The sequence below is a fragment of the Argopecten irradians genome, chromosome 3 (assembly GCF_041381155.1).
Source record: "Argopecten irradians isolate NY chromosome 3, Ai_NY, whole genome shotgun sequence".
NCBI lineage: Eukaryota > Metazoa > Mollusca > Bivalvia > Pectinida > Pectinidae > Argopecten > Argopecten irradians.
The window spans coordinates 49,396,411-49,418,990 of record NC_091136.1 but is presented as its reverse complement, the minus strand read 5'-3'; the positions used below and the strand labels follow the sequence as shown (position 1 = coordinate 49,418,990).

General features: G+C 34.0%; 2 protein-coding genes across 2 annotated transcripts; one reads left to right on the top strand and one right to left on the bottom strand.

Moving 5' to 3' along the window:
• Nucleotides 1-3,328: 3,328 nt before the first annotated feature.
• LOC138318927 (uncharacterized) lies at nt 3,329-11,814 on the bottom strand. The gene is made up of 4 exons (XM_069261741.1): nt 11,662-11,814; nt 4,950-5,129; nt 3,982-4,144; nt 3,329-3,532 (listed from the first exon to the last, which is right to left on the bottom strand). Exons 1-4 carry the CDS (start codon nt 11,695-11,697, stop codon nt 3,528-3,530), a joined length of 384 nt encoding a protein of 127 aa, XP_069117842.1. The 5' UTR covers nt 11,698-11,814; the 3' UTR covers nt 3,329-3,527.
• A 1-nt stretch (nt 11,815) lies between these two features.
• LOC138318925 (coiled-coil domain-containing protein 170-like) lies at nt 11,816-21,903 on the top strand. The gene is made up of 12 exons (XM_069261740.1): nt 11,816-12,179; nt 13,874-13,944; nt 14,151-14,202; nt 14,351-14,446; nt 15,691-15,947; nt 16,310-16,460; nt 16,751-16,936; nt 17,328-17,645; nt 17,812-18,012; nt 18,367-18,783; nt 18,908-19,144; nt 19,291-21,903. Exons 1-12 carry the CDS (start codon nt 11,958-11,960, stop codon nt 19,612-19,614), a joined length of 2,532 nt encoding a protein of 843 aa, XP_069117841.1. The 5' UTR covers nt 11,816-11,957; the 3' UTR covers nt 19,615-21,903.
• Nucleotides 21,904-22,580: the final 677 nt, after the last annotated feature.

Below are 22,580 nucleotides of genomic sequence, written 5' to 3'. Positions count from 1 at the left end.
TTCTAGTTAAAGGGACAATTTATTCTAAGAGAACATTAAAATTTGTACGTAGATAATCTATATCGGAAAAAAACCCAGTTCTAATGGAAATTAGATCAGACGGTTTTACTGTGATATGCCAGAAAAGTCCATGGTGTTGAAATGCGTGTGAAATGTCCAAACTCGCTCGCTATCCGCCATTACACATTGTGGTCGAACATCTTGTATGCCGAACCCTGTCCCTTGCTCGTAGAGTGATGCAACTTTTGTCTGGAACTGTTCAAATCACTCTGACAGTAGTGTGTATACCTTATTAGGTGAATTACCTTGCCTCAAAATCATTTTATCACCTTCTCAGTGGTTATGTAGTTCATTTGTTTAACGTGCGTGACTTTGGCTCGGGTATGAGTAGAACGAATATACGTACCCGGCCTACTATACCTTTCGGACGGGTACGAATCAACTCCGCTAGCCAAGGGTATTAAGTCCAACTAACTTCCTACTACCCTTGGCATAACTCGCTTCAGAACAGGTGTTTTTGCTTTCAAATTCTGATTGGATGCGGCTAGGTTCAGGCGACCAATGAAAACACAGCTTTGATATGTCAACAAAACTGAACTGAAGCGATAGTATAGTGACCTACATTTGTATAATGAGGCATCAGGCATGTCATGCCTGTCAACATCATCTCCTAGCGAAGTTATATTACTATCTATTTAATCAATAAGATTTTTTATACCAGCTAAATGAACGTCTTGGAGATGTTGCTCTGCAAACAGATTGGAAAGTACTTGCGTGGTTTATGTTTCACAAATTAAACAATTAAAAAATATACTGCGATCTCATTACAAAATTGGACATTGCAGAACTTCTGCATGAAACACAAAAACTGGTGCTCGAACTTACTAATAAACAAATGACTCACACACATGTTCATCTTTGGTATTTTGAATCTGTCGCAAACAACACGCGTGTTTCATGGGGCGCTGCCATTTTTTCAACCATACAACAATGATACGAGCTTTTTAATTGGTTGCTTATTACGTAAATGGAAGGGGCGCAACTGCGGTGATCCAGCAGGTGGCGCAATGCGGGACCACCCATTCTGAAGTGAGACATGCCAAGGGTAGTAGAAAGAGAATCGGACTAATTACCCTTGGCTAGCGAAGTTGGGTACGAATTGGTCCCTATGTGTCGTAGTGGAGCACTGCCTCCGAAAATCACTCGGGCACAGTTTTCTATACTTTTTTGTAGGTTTCCAATTATTTTAAGCGTATACATGCATTTACATATTATTTTTGTCTAAAACAAACATAACTACCATTCTTAATATATACCGTACCGCTCACAAGACGTCAAATCCACAACTTGTGGACTTGCCATATAAATTTCCTTCAGAAAGATCTTCATATGTATTATGTAAAAAAAATAATGATCGATGAGGATTTTATATTTCATATAGCTCAGTTCTATTCCCTAGTAGGTAAGCGACATGAAAAGTACTATAAAATGCAAAGAAACGTTTTATAATGGTTTGTATAATCATTACTATGCTCCATTAGCAGTAATAGGCACCAATTGTAGCTCTAAAGACGACACCATTTTCTGTCTAAAAGTCTTTGAGCTTCAATATTGCAGCTAGGGTATGAGTACAGCGTACATACTGTACCTGCTTAATTGTATTGATCAACGATTTGTAATTACAACGGTATCAATTAAAATACTAAACATTGACGTTGAATTTGTCAATATTTTATGTTATATGTTTAATAAGAAATGTAGAACAATACATTTATGCCATAGTTTGCTTCTTGGTTATGTAAAAGAATTAACCTGAATGAATTGTCTCTTTAATAAGGGACGTGATTGACCAGTATTAATGCTGGCTTTTAAAGACCCACTACCTTTTTGAAACGGCTTTTCATTTTTAAAATGGGTATGTAAATTGAGAGAGATAATTTTGTAGAGTCGATAAAGTTATTAACATACCGTTAATACACTTATCCTCATCTTCTCAACAATTTAATTAAAATAAATAAAATGTTAATTTTCATTATGCGGGCCGTATTATGTTTACCGCCGTCGTCCTAAATACCGCCCGGTAGTTGATTATCACTGCGCCAGACGGCAAATCATAGTCCACAGCTATCATAGTACGCCGGAAATCTTACACATGTTTGGTGTTGTTTCCTCATCTTAGACCATGGATATGTATTTTCTTATGTTATTAATGTTTTTAAGAAACCTTTAAATTTTGCTCCGGAAAGGTAGTGGGCCTTTAATACATCTACATTACAGAGAAACATTAAACATGAGCTGTTTGAGAACAGTAAAGCTCGCCTCTGGAATTTTGTTGATTTAAATTTGGTTTTATATAACAATGTCGTTATTAACTTTTCAGTCCATTGGGCCTCTTGAAATTCTCAAAATTAAGCAGTTCCCCCCTTCCAGTGATTGTCAATACCCAATTATAATCCTAAATGATTGTAGAAATTAATGTCATTTTTTTAACACTTGTAAAACAGCAAAATTGTAACCTGGCTATTTCGGCCCATTGGGGCTTTTGAAATTCTCAAAATCCAACATTTTTTGGCTCCTTTTAATGATTGTCCACACTCACAACCACAATTATAATCCAAATCCCATAACAACATCCAAATTATAACAGTTATTCAACACTTACACCAAAACCTCAACCTGGGATTTCAAACGCCAAAGCCGATAGGCGAACTAAAATGATGTTGTGATGACTAAGATCTTGATAAATCAATGTGAACTGATGCAAATGTAAATTTTCTAAATCGACAGAAAGATAATTTATCTTTAAGTTGGTATATCTATGATACAGCTTGTAACATGCCGTAGAAATGTCACTAGCTATAGGCGTCCTGAAGCATAGGAGCAACACGTCGGATACCACGACGTCCTCAATAAACACACATGGGCTCTTAGTGACATTTCTGCCACAACTATTGTAACATAATTAAGAAGTCGCAATGAGCCGTCCATTTACAAAGCAGTAAAGAAAATTGTCTTTTTCATAACTTGTCTCTTCAAGGCCATCGAACATTTCAATCACTTATTTTATTTTAATGTGATCCAAGGGAAATAACTCCCACTAACACTTGTTACCAAGACGCCATTAATTTGTACGTTTAGAAGGGTCTTTATTATACTGCATCAGGAGAGAGGCCAGACCAGGATTCGAACCCGGGACCTCCTGAACACTAGATGATCGATCAAGTCCAATTCTACTACAATACACATTTTTTTCATTTATGTATGTGCATGTATGTGTAAATGGCTAACATATATTATAAAACTTGTATAAGCAAATCACAAACAACAGTTATAATATGTCACAATAGTTTTAATTATTCTGCAAATTTACAGGAAAACACAAAACAATACAAGGCAAATTGACACTAAATAGTTCATTTTAAATATGAAAATTTGCCTTTCCTAGTTGTCAGATGTTGTATCACTTGAGAACATCCTTTAGAAGTTTGATGGTTGGATGCTGCAACTACTCTTCAACAAACAGTATTTTAGCCTGAAAACGAAATAAAACGATATCATCAGAATGAATTGTTATGTAAAGTAGTGAGAGATACAAGGGCCTTAATGATCATAAGTCCCTGGTTGTTCACCTTATGGTAACAGATCAAAAACCCTTTAATACAAACTTTGGAGTCATTTATTTTAGCTGAGATGATTCAGTTGATTTTTCTAGGCTCTGTCTTTCCAACAGGCATAATCAAATATGAAGTTATAACAATATATATATATATATTTATTGATTATAACCAGGTACATGTATTGACATTTCCTTGTGGAAAGAGGAGGTGGATTAGAGGAGACCTTTGGACTAGCTTTTGTCTCTTATTCATGACCGGAAAGATTCTTAACCTCATAATAACAAAAGCTATTTTTTAATATATGAGAGGTGATGCCTTCAATAGTAACCATTCGTTTTCAAGATGGCATGTTAAAACAACTTACTAGACTTCCAATTATATTTGACGGCATTTGTCTTCATAGCTGTAGATCCCCAATATTCCAGGATAGAAAAGGCGATCATGAATGTCAGAAGTCCATACATCAATCGTTCTTCAAAACTTGTAATCTGATGTACCATACCATCTGGGTTTTCCCATTTCCATTTCTGTAAGGATATTGTATATTTAATTATTTATCAACTATTAAAGATGCTCCGCCGCCAACCAGAGTTTAAATGATGTACATCATTTGAACAATGATTGGTGTTTAATCGTGTAAATACATGTCTAATTAACACAAAAAATAATATAAATAATTTATTTTGCCTTTGGTGCTCGCGCAATCAATACTTCATTCCATATAGGATATAGTGCCACGGAATTTTTTTGGGATGCAATTAATTATTTTTTATACTTTTAACTTGAAGTAAAATTAGAAGCTCAAACTTTTCAATGGTGGTAATGGTGAGAAGTAAGTAACTTTCGTAACTGAAGAGAAATACTAAATTGTCTGCTCCTGCTTTTCATAGTGAAAAAATACTATTTGTCAGCGGTGGAGCATCTTTAAGTTAACAGATAGTGCCAGTTTCTTACCCCAGAAATTCATTGAATTATTTCGTATTTCTAACTGTTTTTTCCTGAACATTTAATTATGCTGGAGGTATCTCACTGACGACTTGAGTTTTTTTGTAAATTTTTTGTTTTGGCTGAAAGGTACCAGTTTGATCAACTAAAAGAATCTGTATTTGTTGTGTTATTATAAATAAAGCAGCAAACTTTGTTGACATGGTTACTTCAGAGTATTTTCAAAGCAATAAAATCATTGAACAACATATTATGTATATCACCATGCCTGTACATGTATACATACTAGTTAAAGTTGAAGAATGAAAACTATAAATTTTCAATTATATGTGTAATGAACACCAAAGGCTATTATCAATTCAATACGGTTTTAGAGGTAAAACTTACCAAACAACGTTTTTGCTCCCCAATAACATAGTCTGCATATCTTCCTTTAGTTGGGACCATGCCAAACTTGGCTCCCTGAGCCAGCTCTTTCATACTGTTGCTACTTGGTACTTCTGGTAATGAAGCTGATGCAGTCCTTGCGCTTGTGGAAAACAGGGAGTTGGTCACAGCACGGACTCCCTGAAACACATCAAATCATAGTTTTTACAACTACATTGTGTATATAAATGTAAATACAGTATTGAACACAGAACATAGTATTTGAAAAATAGCTCTGATCAAGTTTGAATCTCCTATGAGGCAACTACCAGGTTCAAATGCCTATGTAAATCAGTCAGTGTTTTTTTCGGGAGTGTTTAATCTATTCCATTTTCCTCCAATATCTAACTTGGCAATATGGTAATGTTATTTTACACTAGTTAACATAAGATGCAACCAGTGTTCTCCCTTAAGGATTTTTTCCAGCTGGTCCTAAGGACCTGTTGACCCTAAAAGTTGCTGGTTCTTACAAAGCTAAAAAATATCCACATTTTTGGTTTTGAATCGTACACGTGTGTTCTCAACAAAGTTGACTGAAAACCAGAATATTAATAAATATGAATATGTGTTTAGTACAGTTTCATCTTCAACCTTTCTTCAATGCTCCTGCTATTTTTGTTTTGTATATCTTTAGTACTCTATCTGAACCAAAAAGTTGCCGGTCAAAGAACAGCTACATGGCAAATATAGTCTGCTCTACTACAAAGTTGCCAGTCTCGGGCAGACGGACAGATGTTAATTTCGAATGCTGGATGCAACCTTTTAGTTTATAAATTTTAATATATATATAATTTAAGAGCAGTTTATCTACCCGATGCCTCTGAAGTAACCCTAGACTCATTGCAGTCCTTTTTAGTTCTTTGCAAAGTGAGCTCAAGGTTGTCTCGCATTTCTGAGAGAGTCTATACTTTCCGGAGAAGCTCCCAAACTGCTTATTGCAGCTATATATATATACATATATATAGTTAACAACTTAAATGTTTGGGTGAAATAGTTCGAATGTTCAGCATAATGACCAGTGATTCAAAATCTTTCAAAATCAAAATCAAATTACAAGCTAACCATCAATCACGATTAAGAAACATGGTATCAGCAATTTATGTAGGATTTAATTTTTTTCTTGTGAATCCTGGACTCGATCACCACTTTTGAAAATGGTAAGTCCCAGAAAAAAACAGTGAGTCCCAGACAAAATCAGTGAGTTTCAATATATATGTGAATCCTCGTTATAGCGCATTCCTGTATGATTTATTTCAGTAGTATCATTCAATTGGGGAAAAAAAAGTTTTAAATTATGACAACCTTTGTTGTTTGGTTGTTATGACAAACATTTCATTAATTATTTCATAAAAAAATCATTTATTTAAAATCTTTATGTAAAACAGTTACACATTTGTATTTAACATGTTGCTTATTTAGGTGGTGTACTCCCGCTATCATTTTTATAGCTACTCTTATCGATTTAATTAATTCTTCAATGTCATTCCATTTCAAAACAAGATAGACTCAAAAGATTCATTAGGTCAATTTTTAGTAAGAGAACATATTGAATTTATCATTTATTTTTAAAATATGATTTATGTACTGCATGATCTTGTAAAAAATCCTTTTCAAATCGAAGGGTAATTATATATAATCTGTCTTTTAAAATACAACACAAAGGTAGCCTAATTGATCACTGTAGTCGCAGATATTACAGCAAATACATACTGTGTATCATCAAAGTGGTTTGAAAAATGAAACATAATATACACTAATTATGGATTCAAACAAAATGTTTAAATAATTTACAAGCGATAATTGACCGATCAAATAGCAGACGAAACATCAACACTTGAGCTGTCACTCACCGAAGTACACAACAGGCGAACCATACCAATATGAAAGGGTGTCTTCTCACTTAGACAACATTCTGAATTTTTAGGTACTATACAGGTAAGGTATTCTGTTGGCCAAGTGAGACTAGGTGTGAAAGATAGAACAATAGGAGATAATACTAACAGGTAAGGCTATAGGCATAAGTTTAATGGGTTTGTACTTTATGTTAAGAGAAAAAACACTTGATATTAAAAGTATTACATGTATTTTAATTAATACAAGAGGCCTAAGGGCCTTAACGGTCATCTGTCTACCTTGGCAATAATCATATAGGAAATAAATTAGATATAGTGTCATGGTAGCGGTGGCGGCCATCTTGGATTTCGGATCAACCCAACAACACTTTGTCTGGACCATGTCAAGATCATTTCATGCAAGTTTCAGCCAAATCGCACCTGTAGAACTTGAGAAGAAGTTCAAAATGCGTTGTCAAGATGGGGGCTGATGCGGCCATCTTGGATTTCGGATCGACCTGAAAATAACAACACTTTGTCGGGACCATGTCAGGATCATTTTATGCAAGTTTCAGCCAAATCGTACTGGTAGAACTGGAGAAGAAGTTCAAAATGTGAAAAGTTAACGCACGGCGGACGATGACGGACGAAACATGACGACTATAGCCCTTCGGGTCAGATGACCTAAAAATACACATTGTATATCAGAATGCATACATCCAGTAGTAGATTTTGAACATAGCTACTGCTTCGAATTTCATTTTCAATGAATATATATCATAATGGACACACAAAGTAATTACATTTTGAATATAGCTACTACTTTCAAATAATTTAATTTACTTTAATATGCTAGGATTTCTGACATAATATGATTTTTAAAATTTTGATCTTAAATCTTCATACACCTACATTTTATAACGAAATGGAATTTGTCTTCAATATCATCAGGGACAGAAACTAACGCTAGTCCGTTAGTCTGAGACTAGTTAAAAATCTGAAGGACTAGTCAATTCTGTCTATCTGATCATGATAGTCCCCTGGACTAGTTATATTATCATATCAGCCCCCCTTCCGCACCTACCCCCTGGTGAATCGCTTCGCGATTCGCAGTTCATCACTTTGCGATTCAACTGAGGTCTTTGGCCTCAGGACTAATACTAATGACACAGGACTATCTAAATATATTTCTTACTAGTCCAAACTTACTACTTACTAGTCCTTTGGACTAGTTTATTGAAAAAGTTAGTTTCTATCTCTGATCATCATTACAAAATGACTATATTCTCTGATTCCAATTAGGTATATTGCTGTATCTTCCCCTCTACATATATACAGGTCAATTATTTGTGCATACAGTTAATAATAAAACTAACATCATGATAACTATATATAGGTTATTATCATTCACACTGCTACCATCCCCATCCCCCCTGAACTCTAGATCTTAGATCGATTCTTACATACAAAATACTATCTTCATCCTCAACTTTCAAAAATCCTCTTGATGGCCCACATGTAATTAATATAAATATAAGTGTGCGAAAGATGTGGGAGGAAACCGGAGTGCATGGAGAAAACCCATGTGATCGGGCAGGTGACCCCTTACCTTTTCACGTCCATGCTGAGGATCGAACCCCTGCCAGTTAGGTGAAAGGCGAGTGGCTTAACCACTACACCACTTGATCACCCTAAATTGTATATAATTTTCCTATTTATATTTAATGTTGCATATGCATATAAATTACAGCAGTGATAAACTATAAGAATATATTGACGTCAAGGTTTTTTGTTACCCTGCAAGTCATAATCTATTTCACAAAAACTAAATAAAGGTCTTTAGGAGATCTATTTCAAACATATCAAAAGAAACAGAGCGCAGTTTCAAGTTCTACAATTTGTTCTGCAATTTCAAGAAAATTTTATTAAAGGTACCATTAAAACCCATATGATGTTTATTATTTTGTTGAAGAAGAAAGTATTTCTGATTATTCTTTTTTATTGGTAACACAAACAAGTTACAAGTCGTGTTTAACCAGAAGCATATATTATTTCCCAGTCCAAAATTGATAATCATGAAATGCTGAACATTTAGAAACCTCTGTAGTGTACGTAACATGTAATCGGACGCAAACTACATATGATAGATGAAGAATATAGTTTAGACCAGAAACATACATATGCATATATACAATTGTATGTTTCTGTTTACTCTAAAAGAAACAATACTTAAATTACTAGATCTATCCATCTACTTAAATGAGCTGCGCTCTTTGAACAGGTTGGCAGTGCATCCAGTAGGATCAAAATCTCAAGAGTCAGTGACCCTTGGCTCTGAAATCCTGAGGGTCAAATCAAATTTCTGAGGGTCAAAATATTAAACTTAAGGGTCAATCATTAATCGCGTTAAAAGTCAATTATATTTAATATTAAATTTTATAACCAATAACATTGATAATGTTTAAAACAAAGTACACTTATTATGTTTCTTTAGAATAAGTAAAGAAAAGATGATAATAATTATGTAAAATATTGATTTAACTACATATTCATATTAGTATTTTAATTATATTTAATTATCTAACTTCTTGAAAATTTAAAGGACGTATTTGAGCTTCTGATCATAAATATATTATTTAATCAATATCATTATTTTATAAAAAAGGTCATTTTTTTACAAAAAAAAAAAAAAAAAAAAAGAAGATGATAATGCTGTTTTATAAATCATTATTTTTAATTTTTAGTGATAGTTATTTTTTGTTTGAAATAAAAATGATTAATTCAGCTGTATTTCTAAAACGATCTTTTAAAAATGCTCCACCGCCGACAGACCATAAATGATATTCATCACTTGAACAATATTTGGTGTTTAATCGTGTATACATATGCCTAATTAACACAAAAATAATATAAATAATTTATTTCGGCTTTGGTGCATGCGCAATCATTACTTCATTCCATATAGGATATAGTGCCACGGAATTTTTTTGGGATGCAATTAATAATTTTTTATATTTTTAACTTGAAGTAAAATTAGAAGCTCAAACTTTTCAATGGTGGTAATGGTGAGAAGTAAGTAACTTTCGTAACTGAAGAGAAATACTAAATTGTCTGCTCCTGCTTTTCATAGTGAAAAAATACCATTTGTCAGCGGTGGAGCATCTTTAAAAATAAATACAATGTTTTATTTATTGTGTTTCTCTTCCACGACAATCCTCTATTCATATTTGCCGCCAGAAACAAATTAGAAAGGGTAACAGGAACAATTTACGCTTCTCACACTCCAACACTGATGGTTTGTGGGTAATGTACATGTAGGGTTATTCAGGTTAACAACGAAATGGCTACTGCAGCATGCATCAAAGTAGGCCTATTTACGATCTCATCTCTGTTGTATGCCTGCTTACCAGATATGAAACATTAACTTCATGAAATGGGCATCTAATATAGCTTTGATTAAAATGTGATTGCTGATAAGAATGTGCAGTTTTAGCGGACCAGAGGTAGGTAGGTACTCGTTAGAGGTGCGACTTCTTTACCTGTGCTCCAATTAGCAGATTACAGTCGGACTATGTCACAGTTGAGTGAATCTTTTAATTGGCGTGGGGTGTTCTACCAATTAGTGTCACTGACCCTAACTAATATACACCTTATTAGGGGTTGGGCATCACATAATACACACATACACAACTCTGATGAGCAGTGGTGGTAAAAATGTGAAGCGTCAGATTGACGCACGGCATGCAAAGATCGTGCGTCAAAATAAATTTTGCTACGTCAATGACCCGAGGTCTCGGGTTAATGGATGCCCTGAGGTTGGGGAAACTCCCTTATATGCAGGATAAATAATCCTGCATTTGAGCAACAGTCCTGCATTGGAGGGGTCATTTAGGTACGCAAATGCAGGATTCCATACTCCAATTAGGCTATCATACTCTTCTTAGTGTATAATACGCAAGTTGGTGGTTTTCCCCGACCTGATAATTATCATGCACAATAATGAACAAAAGAATCGACTGATTTTAGGAATGAGAAGCAAAAACTAAAATAGGTCATTAGGTGTTCGAGCACTGTCCTGTTCGAGCACTGGTCAGGTTAGTCTACACTAGCTAAGACTGCTAGGCGGCCTACTCAAATGCAGGACTATCCTGCATTTACAGGAGTGTCCCCAACCTGTTAGAAGGCGAGCTGTATCTGTATGTGTTTCGTTGAATATCCCCTAGACCGATTTTTTCCACGACGGTGATCGAGTGCATGGTTGTTATTGGCCTTGTTCTCTTAGTCGCCTTAAAGGCACCAAAGGACACTTGCCATTATTCATACTATATAAAGAATACAAAGCATATTCAAATATATTTATGGTATAAGGATGACGCATCTATAATTCTGATCTTAGGTCTAAGCTTTAAAGATGCTCCACCGCCGACTGAGCATAAATTATATCACTTGAACAATAATTGGTGTTTAATCGTGTATATATATGTCTAATTAACACAAAAAAGTAACTTTTGTAACTGATGAAAAGTACTTAATCGTCTGCACCTGTTTTTGATAGTGTAAAAACACAATTTGTCAGCGGTGGAAATAGGACACACACCACATTGTCTACTTATCTACATGTCTATAGTAAAGATAGGACACACATCACATTGTCGACTTGTCTACATGACTATAGTAAAGACTAGTATCGATGGACTGCGCGTTGTAGCCAACCGAGTGTAGTGTTGCAGTTGGCCAGTGATTTTTTTTTTAGCTATTCAACAGAAACATACATTAATACGACAAACAAATAATATCTACAAAACTAAGTACAAAGATAAGGGGTATTCAATTCTTATTACCTGCTGAACACGACCTTTCTGAATAATCCTCAACATTGTGAATGGTCTGTCCTTCAAAAGTACCGGAACTGGGGGGGTCACGTATGCTCTTTGACCTTCACCTTCTACAAAATCTCGCTCAAAGTCTCGCTCTCGCCACAGGTGCTTGTTCCTGTTTATGTTGTTGTGATAGTTTCCATGTTGCTAAGCGCAATGAAAACAGCGGAATGACAGTGTGCTAGATAGAAAGGTATGAATATCGTATGAAAGCAAAACCATACAGACCAAAATCTTAAAAGAGACAGTTTATCACCAAAATGGCAAGTTATTTACGGGATCCAGAACAAAATGGACTGCCAACGATACGTAGAACAGGAATATTGGAGTCCCAGTCGTCCAGCTCACCACACCGGATAACTACAGTGGAAACAGATGTCTTACACCGGTATTCTTCCCCCATCGCCACTACCACATATAATACGGAGTCGATATTGAATCCTCGACCTCCATCTCCATCACATAGAAGGGCAGTTTCTGATGTAAGTTCAAATCCTTCCCATTTAAAATGATTTATTTGAGTGAAATGCCGCCGTTTTGAAGATCTGCTTAGACTAGCACATTGCTATAGGTATAAGGTAATGGTGTCATTTCAATGGCTACTTGTGTTCTACAGGTAACTTTCATACAAAGGAATCTGTGTATCGAAATACAATGACGCTTTTGATTTGTCCTTGTTAAACTTGCATGTGTAAAATTAGTGGTATATTAGTGATATAGGTATATATCGGACTAAAACCAATATAATACACATCTCATGATCTACATGCAATGTATGTTGTATACGAAATGGTAGGGTAATAGGCTTACTGAACTTTACATTAAATTTTATTAATGTATATGCACTCTATGTGGTGTTTATGGTAAGATCAAAATTTGATTATGGTGCATGTAAGTTTCAAAATGTTATATCACAAATATTATATTACTTTATTATTATCAATTATTTTGCAAACGTATAGATAGATTAAGTTTCAACTTGGTCATTTTTCTTCATGCACATTTTTGTATACCTTCAGAATGTTATGACAAATCATACTATTTTTTCTTTTTTTTTTTTGTTTGTTTGTTTTTTTAGTTTGCAGTTTGTTTATTTCAAAGCATAATATAGGTACTAAACTCATCTGACAAAGATGTCAATAGATTAAATATTTACATACATTATAAGACGAGTTTAATACCTATGAGCATAATGAAGAAAAACAGTGAGAAACAGTCAAACTCATTTCATGAAAAGAAAATCCTTTTTAAATATTATAATGATAAGGGAATACATTTTGTAAGTGTGTAGAATGGGTCAAATGACTGAAGAGTGAAGATGGGTAATTCTTGTGACTGTCCCTTAATTATTTATATGTAAGACAAACTACAGTATATCCACCCTAATATGAACATTCATAAGATAATAAACAGTTGTTATCTGTAATATCTGTTAGAGTATAAAGAACACTATTGGGGTAAATTCCTTAAAGTGGTGAATTATATTTTACCTGTTTGTGAAAATTTAATCTGTAAAAGCTTTTTCTATTAAGAATATTACAATAACGCAAATCCTCTTGAATCTTCTTGACTGGTGTTACAATCAGTCAATACCTATCAACAAATCATCCTGATGTCAGGACCTAAATGAGCACAAGTCAACAACACTATGATCTTGGTACACTTCAATCTTGATCAAGGTAGTCTATGGAATTTTGGGATATTTTGAAGGGTAAAAAATCCCAGACGACCATCAGATTACTGCTTCCACATGCAACATTCTACTACAAGCATTCCTCTTCTAGGACATCATAGCTATCGCTCTGAGTGGTCCACATGCCAATTTATCACAGATTGATTACAATTTGTGTAGATGATGAAGTCTAATTATTCTCATCTTGATGTGATTATCATTGGTTGCTTAAGTAGCCACATATAAATGGTAAAAACGATAATGGATGTTATGTAAGTTAAAATGGTTTTTGAAATAAATTTAAAAAATCTCTAATACTATAATCTGACACTTTGCATTAGAACACTGGTGTTTATTCCTTCTGAATTTTGTTATTACAGCTTTCTCATTAGAACATGAATTGTATTTCATTTATTTGTACCTAAATCCATAATTTGTATGACATTTAAGTGTTTAAGAGACCATTAATATTAATTAAATAGTCATTGTTGTTTTCTCCTATAGCTGACAGATCAGGTAAAAGCTTTCAAAGAAGAACTGAGGAAAAAGGATGCCTTGATCCAGCAGCTTGTTAGGTGAGGACATCAAACAAATAGTTTTATCTAATTACTTTGTTGCAGCATTAAGAATAAATTAAGACAGTTAAAGGTACAATTTCTGTCATGTTAATTTTAAAATGTGAATTAAAACTATGTTTATAAATGTTGATCGATTTATTAAAAAAAACCTTTTCTCATTTTTATTATCAATCATTTTCGCAATGCTATTTTGTATTTTACAGCATTGATTCCGCTCAAAAAGTAACAGTACGGTCAGGGGCTGATGCATACAGAGTAAGTAAATATGGAACCAGTGATATTTTTTGAGATATTTATTATGTACATAATCAACAATTCAACTTTAACCTAAATCTAAGTAGCACACATGTATTTATAGTTTGATATACAGTTATTATAGAATGTATATCTTATTTTCTTTCAGCATGATGCCATATTTATGGGTGACAGACACGCAGTAGATACTGCTCGAAGTGAAGTTGCAACTCTGCAAGTCAAAAATGAAAAATTACAAGTCAATGTAAGTAATGACTTATGTATTACTAGTTTTACAACCTTGCAATTAAAAGAAAAAAACAATTAGAGAGACCGCAATTAAAATCAGATTGCTATAAATGTGATTTATTCAATGGTCTAAATTCCCCATAAGTTTCTCAAGCCCCTGACACTACATTAACAACATTATTTATCAATATTAATTGATAGTACATGTCCAATTCTAATTTGAAAACCAGAAAAACATGTGTACCAATATAGACAATGTACATGATGTGAGAGCATGGCACATTTATAACAGACTGAAGTCACAATGTGATATATATTAAGTGTGAAGCGGTGACAGGGGAATTATAGTGTGTGTGTTGCTATGGTAATCTGTCCACATCAACAAACATATCCTATATAAATCAATAGTTAGATCAATACCAGTAAATTATATTGTCAGTATCTGGTCACTGTAGACTTGTACACCAGGTTATCGGATATTGCACACTATCATCACTGTCTAATTAATGGGATAATTATAGACTAAAGTAGATAAATTATTAATGTTTTATACTCAGAAAGAGTTGTTTCCCTTTACATATACTCTCTATATAACATACAGTCAAGTATGTCTATAAAAACCACTTTTAATACAAAATAAGATAGTATTAAGTGAAAATCAATATCATAAATAATTATAATGCTATATAAAACAGAATTTCAAATGTCATTGACATGCATCGTTTGTCCGAGTTACACAAATGCTGAACAAAGACTTTGTGGTTTGTTTGAATTTTTCAGTATACATGTACATGAATACATTTACATACACAAGATCTTAATATTTTTTTAGTTAAACATTCCTTTGTTTAAAAATACTGTTAGTCTATATTTATAACCTAAACAATTACAGAATTATACAACACACTTTTCATTTGTTGAATCATGATATATATACACTTACGTGTACATGCATAGCTGGAATATTTGTGTGATTAAATGTTTCTAATTAGATTTTTGATTGATCCATAAAAAAGTTATGAAGTATTCATGCTATGTTTGGGTACGATCAATATGATCTTTCATTCCAAATGTTGCTCCACAACCATATAGGCCTATATGTATTCATTACAGAATAAAATATGACCAACCAAGTTCAAAACTAATTTATTTCAGGAATTTTTTATTATGGTATATGTACAAGGTACTGGTAGTAAGCTTTTGTTTACTAAAATTATAAAAAATAATTGATATATATATTGAAAACCTTTCTTTATATAGATTGCTGAGTTAAAGACAGAACTAGAAGCCAAGGACATTAAAATAAAGGAGCTGAAGACCTTATATGATACGAGTAAGGAAAGTGAGCATCGTCTCACCTCGCTTCTCGAATCTCATCGCCAACAGATCATGGAGCTTGAAGGAAAAGCAGGCAGTTATGAGAGTGTTGTAGGACGCAGTGAATTTACTGTTTCTGCCCTCCAACAGCAGATTCGGGAAGGACAAGAAAAGATCTTAGAGCTGGAGTCTCGTTTGAGGTAAATATATTTATCTATAATAAAATCATTATAACCTGATTCAATCCAATTAGTTGACATATTCTGGTATACACTCACTCCTCTTTATGTAGGAACTCACTAAATAAATGTGAACACAACCAAACATTGTTAAGATAATGTTTTTATACACCCATTAATGTCTTTTATTCATGAAAGGCCGTCCTTAAATGGCCCTGGCTGTGAATAGGGTGTTAATCAACCTACCAAAGTCATTAAACATTAGACTGGATATGCTAAGAAATTGACTAATTAATAAAACAAAACACTGGCCTGACAGTATTTACTTCAAACTTAAATTAATGCTTGTAAATACTTTATGCAATCTAAATTTTAATCTTTAGAACTCACTTGGATGACCGTGAGGCTGCTGAAGTAAAATGTCAGTCAGCAACAAAACGCTATGATGAGTTACTTATACAGATCACAGGCCTGCTTCAGGTGGAGAGTATACAGGGAGGGTCTACACTGTGTCCTGAGGACATCCTTAGACGAGTAAGATTAATGATTTCATCTAATATTGATGAGTCAGGCAGAAGAAACAGTATTACAGCTAGTCTACTTTTTACATGTACTTATTTGGGTAGACTTATAAAATATAGATATTATCATACTATCTATTTGCCATAGACAAAATGTACATCATAATTTTTTATTTGTTGCATTTTTATTGAGAACTTCAATATCCTTGCATGTTTAAAAATTGATGATGTCAAAAAAAAAAAAAAAAAAACGGAAAATGTTTTTCAATAAAATTGATATCATTTTGGTATTATTTACTTCAGTTAACAGATCTTGTTCAAGAAAATGCTTTACTCAAGGGAAAAATTGTGACCATGAGCGAATGTCTGAACAGCACAGAGCTCGAAACAAAAGCCAGCAGGGAAACCATAATGAGGCTGGTGTCAGAAGTGGGCAAGGAACAAAAGATCGCCACCAGATACACATCAGAAATAGAAGCTATCAGAATGGTAAGTTAAACTGAAATAACCAGTAGTTATATATGTCAGTCTTGTTAGTCTTGTAAACAATGTAAGGTGTATTGTCATTGCTTTCTAGACTTTATTTTCAGTTGAAGCTTGTAGGAGGACAAAAATAAACTTCCTTCTTATCTAAGTATCTCCGATCATTATTATATTTACACATAACGTTACAATTAAACAACTTACGTTCACAGCTGTTAAATACTAAATGTTTTATTATTTTTCAAATCAATTTTATAATAATACAGTGTAGACTTGCGCAGAATGCAAATTGAATAAGATTTCCTTTACAGTAAATTTTACCCAGAACCACATATGTGAATTGTAGAGATATAAATTGGTGGGATGCTATTTTTTTCCCCTTTTCGTGTTTGTATAGGAGAGAGATGATGCTGTAAATTCAAGACATGGTTTAGAAAGAGAGATAGAATTACTGAAGGAACGCCTAGAGGCTAGTCATAAGTCTGTAGAGGCCACAAGAAGGGAGTTGGAACTACGCGACTCCAGAATTACCTCCCTTGATCGTGAATACCGCACCCATCACCATGATGTACATGTGGTCACTACACAGCTAACGACACTGAAAGAAAAGCTGGCCGCCATTTTGAGTACAGCCGACTTCAGACTAGATATGTCAGAGGAGGCCATTATAGGACGCATCAATACCCTCATACAGGAAAACTGTGAATTCATCAGTGTAAGGACTTTCTTATCAAATAATCTAACAAATTATTGCCATCCAAATAATGGCAGTAAATATTACAATGTGATTTTAGTAGGATAGTATATTGTGTTTATTATTTATATAGATACGTAATTCTGTAACAATAGTGATTAATGTCCATTTGACCTTCAAATTGTAGAGAAACGAGTCACTCCAGGAGCGTGTGAAGACTTTGACACAACAACTTGAAAGTCAGTATGAACTTCACAAGTCTGCTGCCGCCAGGGCTCGCAAGGCTGAGACAGATCTAGCAGAATATGACTCACGTCTACGCAGTGCTGAAGGAGAGCTTACCGCTGGGGATGTTCTCAGAGATGGCTTGAGGGGCGACAAGGAAAAGGTGAGAATCACATTACAATCTCTTCAGAATCAAAAGTTTAGTGCCACTTCTATCACATTTAATTTGACACTACGTTTAAACAATCATTCATTTATTAATTATTTTTGAGACAAGTGAAATCTAGACATAACCAGATGTAATCTTGACAAAAACATGCCACAAACATTTGGAAAACATAAGTGTACAGTGCCATTTCAGAATTAACTATACATATATACATCTGATCATAGCTCTTAAGTTCAATATATTCAATAAAGATATGTAGATTTGCTATCATTCAAATCTTGAAATATTTCTCTCTGCTTTTTAAAGTTACATGTTAAAATTCTGATGTAAGTTTTTTTCACTCTGTAGTACATGAGATGTCTGCAACAACTGGCTGAGGTCATGAAAATGGAACGCATTTCAGTGGACTTAGGATTAGACATGACTATTGAAGCTTTGATGGCCCGAGCTGACCAACTAGTCAAGATGGAAAAAGATGCCCTGATTGACAAGTCTACACATATCTATAACCTACAACGCAAAATCAAATCTCTCAAAGAACAATTAGAGAGCAAAGACCTTCACGTCGACCTCCTGAGGAAAAAGATCACTGGTCTAGAAGAGAGGGTCTTGGGAAAGACAGAAATTGAGAAGGAACGTGATGGAGAGACATACCGAGTACGAAAACTGGAAAAGGTTGTGGAGAAGTACAAACTACAGAACCAAGACCTTCGACACGAAATCACCAACCTTAAGGCTAATTTACTTGGGTCAAGCGAGATGAAGGTAAGAAAAAAAAATCAAGAACTATACCCAGAGGAAAGAGCTCAAAATTTTATATATCTGTCTGACTTAAAATATATGATAAAGATTGTTTGTATGAAATCTCACCTTCCATTTTCTGCTGCAGATTCGTACCCTTGAACAGAGGAAGGAGATTGAGGAGTTGTGTGCACAGGTGGAGGAACTAGAGAAATTGAGATCAAGACAGGCACACAAAATCTCCAAGCTGAAAAGTTCTGTTGATATTCAGGAGAGTGAGTCACAGGAAAAGAGGGTTATCGCAGACAACGCAGTACATGCACTCTCTAGTGAGCTGAAGACAACAAAGAATGCTCTGATAGCTATACAGAACAGAGAGAAACAGGTAGGTTATAACAGCTCATAGACGTGACAAACTAACAATATTTAAGTATTATCAAAGCATAGCACACAGTTGCATACAAATTGAAATTCTTGTGATAATTGATTTACACACAATCAGTTTGCTTTAGTGAACTTTTTATCTTCCAGTTGCTTGACTTCCGTGGTGTTGTATCCCGAATGCTGGGACTGGATCTGAGTACTCTGGCTGTACCCGACTACGAGATCATCTCACGCTTGGAGAAGTTGATTCAGGCTCACCACAATCACACCTTCACAACAATGAGTATGGAGGAAGCTTTGGCTGAAATGGAGGATGGGTATCTGACTGGCTTTGAGGAGTGTCGTACCAGAACCATACCCATACCCACTCAGTCTACCATTGGAAGGTCAAGGGAACGAGCCCGGCGCAAGGCAGCACGTGCACGTGCACGATCCGTTTCACCTCAGCGACGTGACCACAGAGTGTACTGATAAGTTGTCATCGAATCAATCCCTGTGCATGTTCATCCAGAAGTTATGGATTTGTTCAAGTGCTGTCAGGGGTGTATAATTATAGCCCATGATGTCTTCAACTAGAATTGCTAAACGTTATCTCTCTAGAGAACTAAAAGGATAAAATTTAGGAGATATACATTGTAGTTTGGGAGAATATTTATCATATCAAAATATAACATTAGTAGAATCTCATGTGGGCTGTATAAAGAAAGACAAATCTTGTTTACTGTGCTGTAGGGTAAATATTATAACAATATTTCTTAAGTAGTGCTGGCAGTGACGATACATTGTAGTGAACTTAGGATAATATTCAAACTTAAATCATGCAGATACATGTATAATAGCAATACATCTACATGTAGCAAAATACTGCACTACTCTCTCTCTCCCTCTGTTTTTACTATCTCTAGGTGTTGGGATAATTCTGTCATAGGCAGCATATTGTAGTAGCTCAGTATCTACATGTCATTTGGTACAGAGAGAATGTTGTCCCTTTGTGGACATTAGTTGTCTCCCCTTGGTGCCAATCTACACTTGTCAGAATGGGTGCATACATTGATTTATTTCATTTCTTTGCATTGTGTCTTTCTAGCTTACAGCTTTCCTGTTAGAAAATCAGAGTAGAGACTTTTTTATAAACTAAACAGCATGTTTTAAATTTTCATTATTTGTTAATTCTTTTAATTCATGTTTATTTTTGTAATTGTTGAAATGTAAGTTGTCAATGTTAAAAGTGATGTAAGATACTTTGTAGTGTTAGATGTTTATGGACATCTCTAGCGGTGCAGTATAGGATAACACACAAGTTTTATTTGGAGTTTTCCTCACTGACCTCAGAATGTGATAATTATAGAATGACTAGAATAATTATATGTACCGGTATTTACAGTTTTTGTTAGTTTAACTTAGATAAGAATAAATGTCTAAAGTATATATATCTGTGTATGCATGATATTTAAGTTCTACGCTCGTAACAAAGGCTTTAACTTAAAAGTAATTCATCAACCGGCTGTGAATGGGAAATATTGCAACATTTTTGCAAGAAAACTTTCCCAAAGACTTTTTTTTGATGTTGTTATATTTTATAACATTGAATCATTTTAGTTGTAGTTCTAGTCTTTATAAGGGGTATGTAACTTAGGTATACAGATATTTACCAGTTTGAGAATTTGGGGATATGAGAAGTTTTAGAAGTGATTTAAAAAAAAAAAGAAAAATGATGAAAGTTTTTGTTCTCTATGTTGGTTATAACCTTCCATATGGTAAATTTAACAAGAGAAAGATTTGTATGCAATTTTTTTCTTGTATTAATTTAGAAGTGGTTTCTTTTGGGTTAAAAGATTTTCATGCTCATGCTCAAATCAAAAGTTGATTGTACTAAAATCTTTGCTACCCCTGGCATTTAAATGTTTTTATGATGTTACAATAAGTGACCTTGTGTATGTATTGTTCAGATGTACAGTTGATTTCAGTATGATATACAGATCAAGGATTGCGAATCTTGTTTAATGATTTGAGGGTAAACAGAAGACTTAATTTGCCATTGGTTTGGGTATTCAGTCCTTACCAGAAAATTTTAATACATTATACTGTACATTTATTTTGCTGGTTGCACTATTTTTGAAAAGTATATAAAAATGGCAACTATCTAGAACACATAGAACATCTGTTGAAATAGTATCCTTTGATCAAACAATTATTTTTTAGTTAAATTTATTGATCATGACATAATATCCAATGTACTTATCTGTGAATAATGTATTATAAGCAAATTGCTTGTGAAAACAAGTAATAATATTTTATTTAATCTAATTTCATTAAACTAGTGTAAATAATTATTTCATCAGCAAATTCAATTATCTTTAAATTATCATTACAATTTTGTAATAGTCAATTAATCAGTGTACATTACATCTTCAGTGTAAATCAATTATTATGAAGTCCAGTATGTAGTCTCTGACTATGTACCACTTGTTAAGAATGATTGTCTCCCTCGTTAAATGTGTACACATAGTGCCACGCAGTCCCACAGATTATTCCATAATACCTCTGTAGCTGACTTTGTAATACTGTACTTACACAGAGGTAGATCTTCATCAATTCCCATGATATATCATACATATTATATTATTGTCTCAACCTTTGTAGTGTAGTTTTTAATGTTTTATATATATGCTTTTATCATATTTGTTTATACTGTACAAATGTATATAGTAATCAGCTACCTACATGTCCATCTCTAATAAAATCAGATACTGCCATGAACTTCCTATTTACCTTGTATTTTTTTACTGGTACATTACTGCTCAAAGGAAATGTTTAGATACAGATGTTATGAAATCAAAATAGATATTGGTAATGTGCTATATGAATGCAAATTTGACCATTAGATGAAAACAAATTTATTACATAATTGAGAATTAATCAATTAACCATTTATTATATGTTCCATAATTTGCAAATTGGACAGATTGCAGACATTTTATATTATATGTAATCTCTCTCAGGAGATGTGTTCAAAGCTCGATTCCAGGACCGCAAAAAGCCACTAGTTGTTGCTTTGACACATGTGGAGAAGCAAATTTGCACTTGGTCAGGATAAAGAGCAAAAATATATTTGCATATATGCAAAAGGTATTTGGGGTATGTATTTGTGCAGATCTCGTCATATAAACGATCAGCAATATTTATGTATGTGTTTATCATCTGAAATATATAATGAGATGTGGTTTACATCAGATCATCAGTTGTTAGCACCGTCACACAATAATAAAGATGTTCTTCCAAGGAAAATCTCACCCAAAAAGAAGTCGGGAAGTGCATCGAAAGAAGCTAAATACGAAATTGTATACAGCAGCAGTTAGAACACAGGCAAGTTAACAATGGGAAAAATACAAAACTTCGGAAGCAAAACTGACTGAAACAGGATATATGTATGATAA